This window comes from Mycetomoellerius zeteki, unplaced genomic scaffold (assembly GCF_001594055.1).
Source record: "Mycetomoellerius zeteki isolate Tzet28-1 unplaced genomic scaffold, Tzet1.0 scaffold1473, whole genome shotgun sequence".
NCBI classification, from domain to species: domain Eukaryota; kingdom Metazoa; phylum Arthropoda; class Insecta; order Hymenoptera; family Formicidae; genus Mycetomoellerius; species Mycetomoellerius zeteki.
Window position 1 is genome coordinate 2766 of NW_017256418.1, and position 997 is coordinate 3762.

The 997-nt window shown below is 42.0% G+C and overlaps 1 protein-coding gene across 1 annotated transcript; it reads left to right on the plus strand.

The window, feature by feature from the left end:
- The first annotated feature begins 107 nt into the window (after positions 1-107).
- On the plus strand, positions 108-680 carry LOC108732184 (uncharacterized). The gene has a single exon (XM_018462863.1). It carries the CDS (start codon positions 108-110, stop codon positions 678-680), a length of 573 nt encoding a protein of 190 aa, XP_018318365.1.
- Positions 681-997: the final 317 nt, after the last annotated feature.

Genomic DNA, 997 nt, shown 5'->3' on the forward strand with positions numbered 1-997 from the left:
ATACGGTGCAGAGGCAATGATCGCGAAACCAAACTTTCATAGTAGAAGCGTTTTTTCTGAAATACGAAAGCTCGATTCGAGAAAATACGAAACCGATATACGTGGGTATGTGCATCCTCGATATATCTAAGACGTGTTTGTATGAATTTCACCACGAGTATATGCTACCGCTGTATCGTGAGAAATGTAAAATTATGTACACCGACACAGACAGTCTCATTTACCACATCGAGTGTGACAACGTTTACGTTGTTATGAAGCGTGATATTAGCAAATTTGACACTAGCGATTACGCGGTCGACAATGCATACGGTATTCCGCTCGCGAATAAAAAAGTTCCTGGTCTCATGAAAGACGAGAACAATGGTGCCATCATGACTGAATTCGTCGGGCTTAGAGCGAAAATGTATGCCTTGCGTGTACAAGGAAAGAAGGACACGAAGAAGGCAAAGGGTGTCAAGAGCAACGTTGTGGCAAGATCCATAATGTTCGAGGATTACACTCGATGCTTGAACGGTGCAATCGAAATGTTGAGCAGGCAATCATGCATTAGATCAAAATTGCATGAGGTGTACACGATTTCGGAAACAAAAATCGCTTTAAGTCCGCACGATGATAAGCGATATATCGTGCCAGGTTCCACCGATACGCTGCCATGGGGACATTACCGATGTAAATAAATTTGTATAGTATATATTTAATAAGTATATTACATACATTATGTATATGTATGAACATATGTATGAACGTATGTATAAACGTATGTACCATATGTATAAACATACATATGAACGTATGTATGAACGTATAAACGTATGTATTATACATATACGTATGAACATATGTACGTATATGTATGTGGGATCCATAAGTCCCATGTTAACGCGAACGCGAGCGGCGGCACTGCGAGCTGCGACGGCGTAAGGGGACTCGGCCGGTAGAAGCGCGCGTGCGTGGCGAGTTGAGAGAACAGCGAGTTGAGAGAACAGCGAGTTGA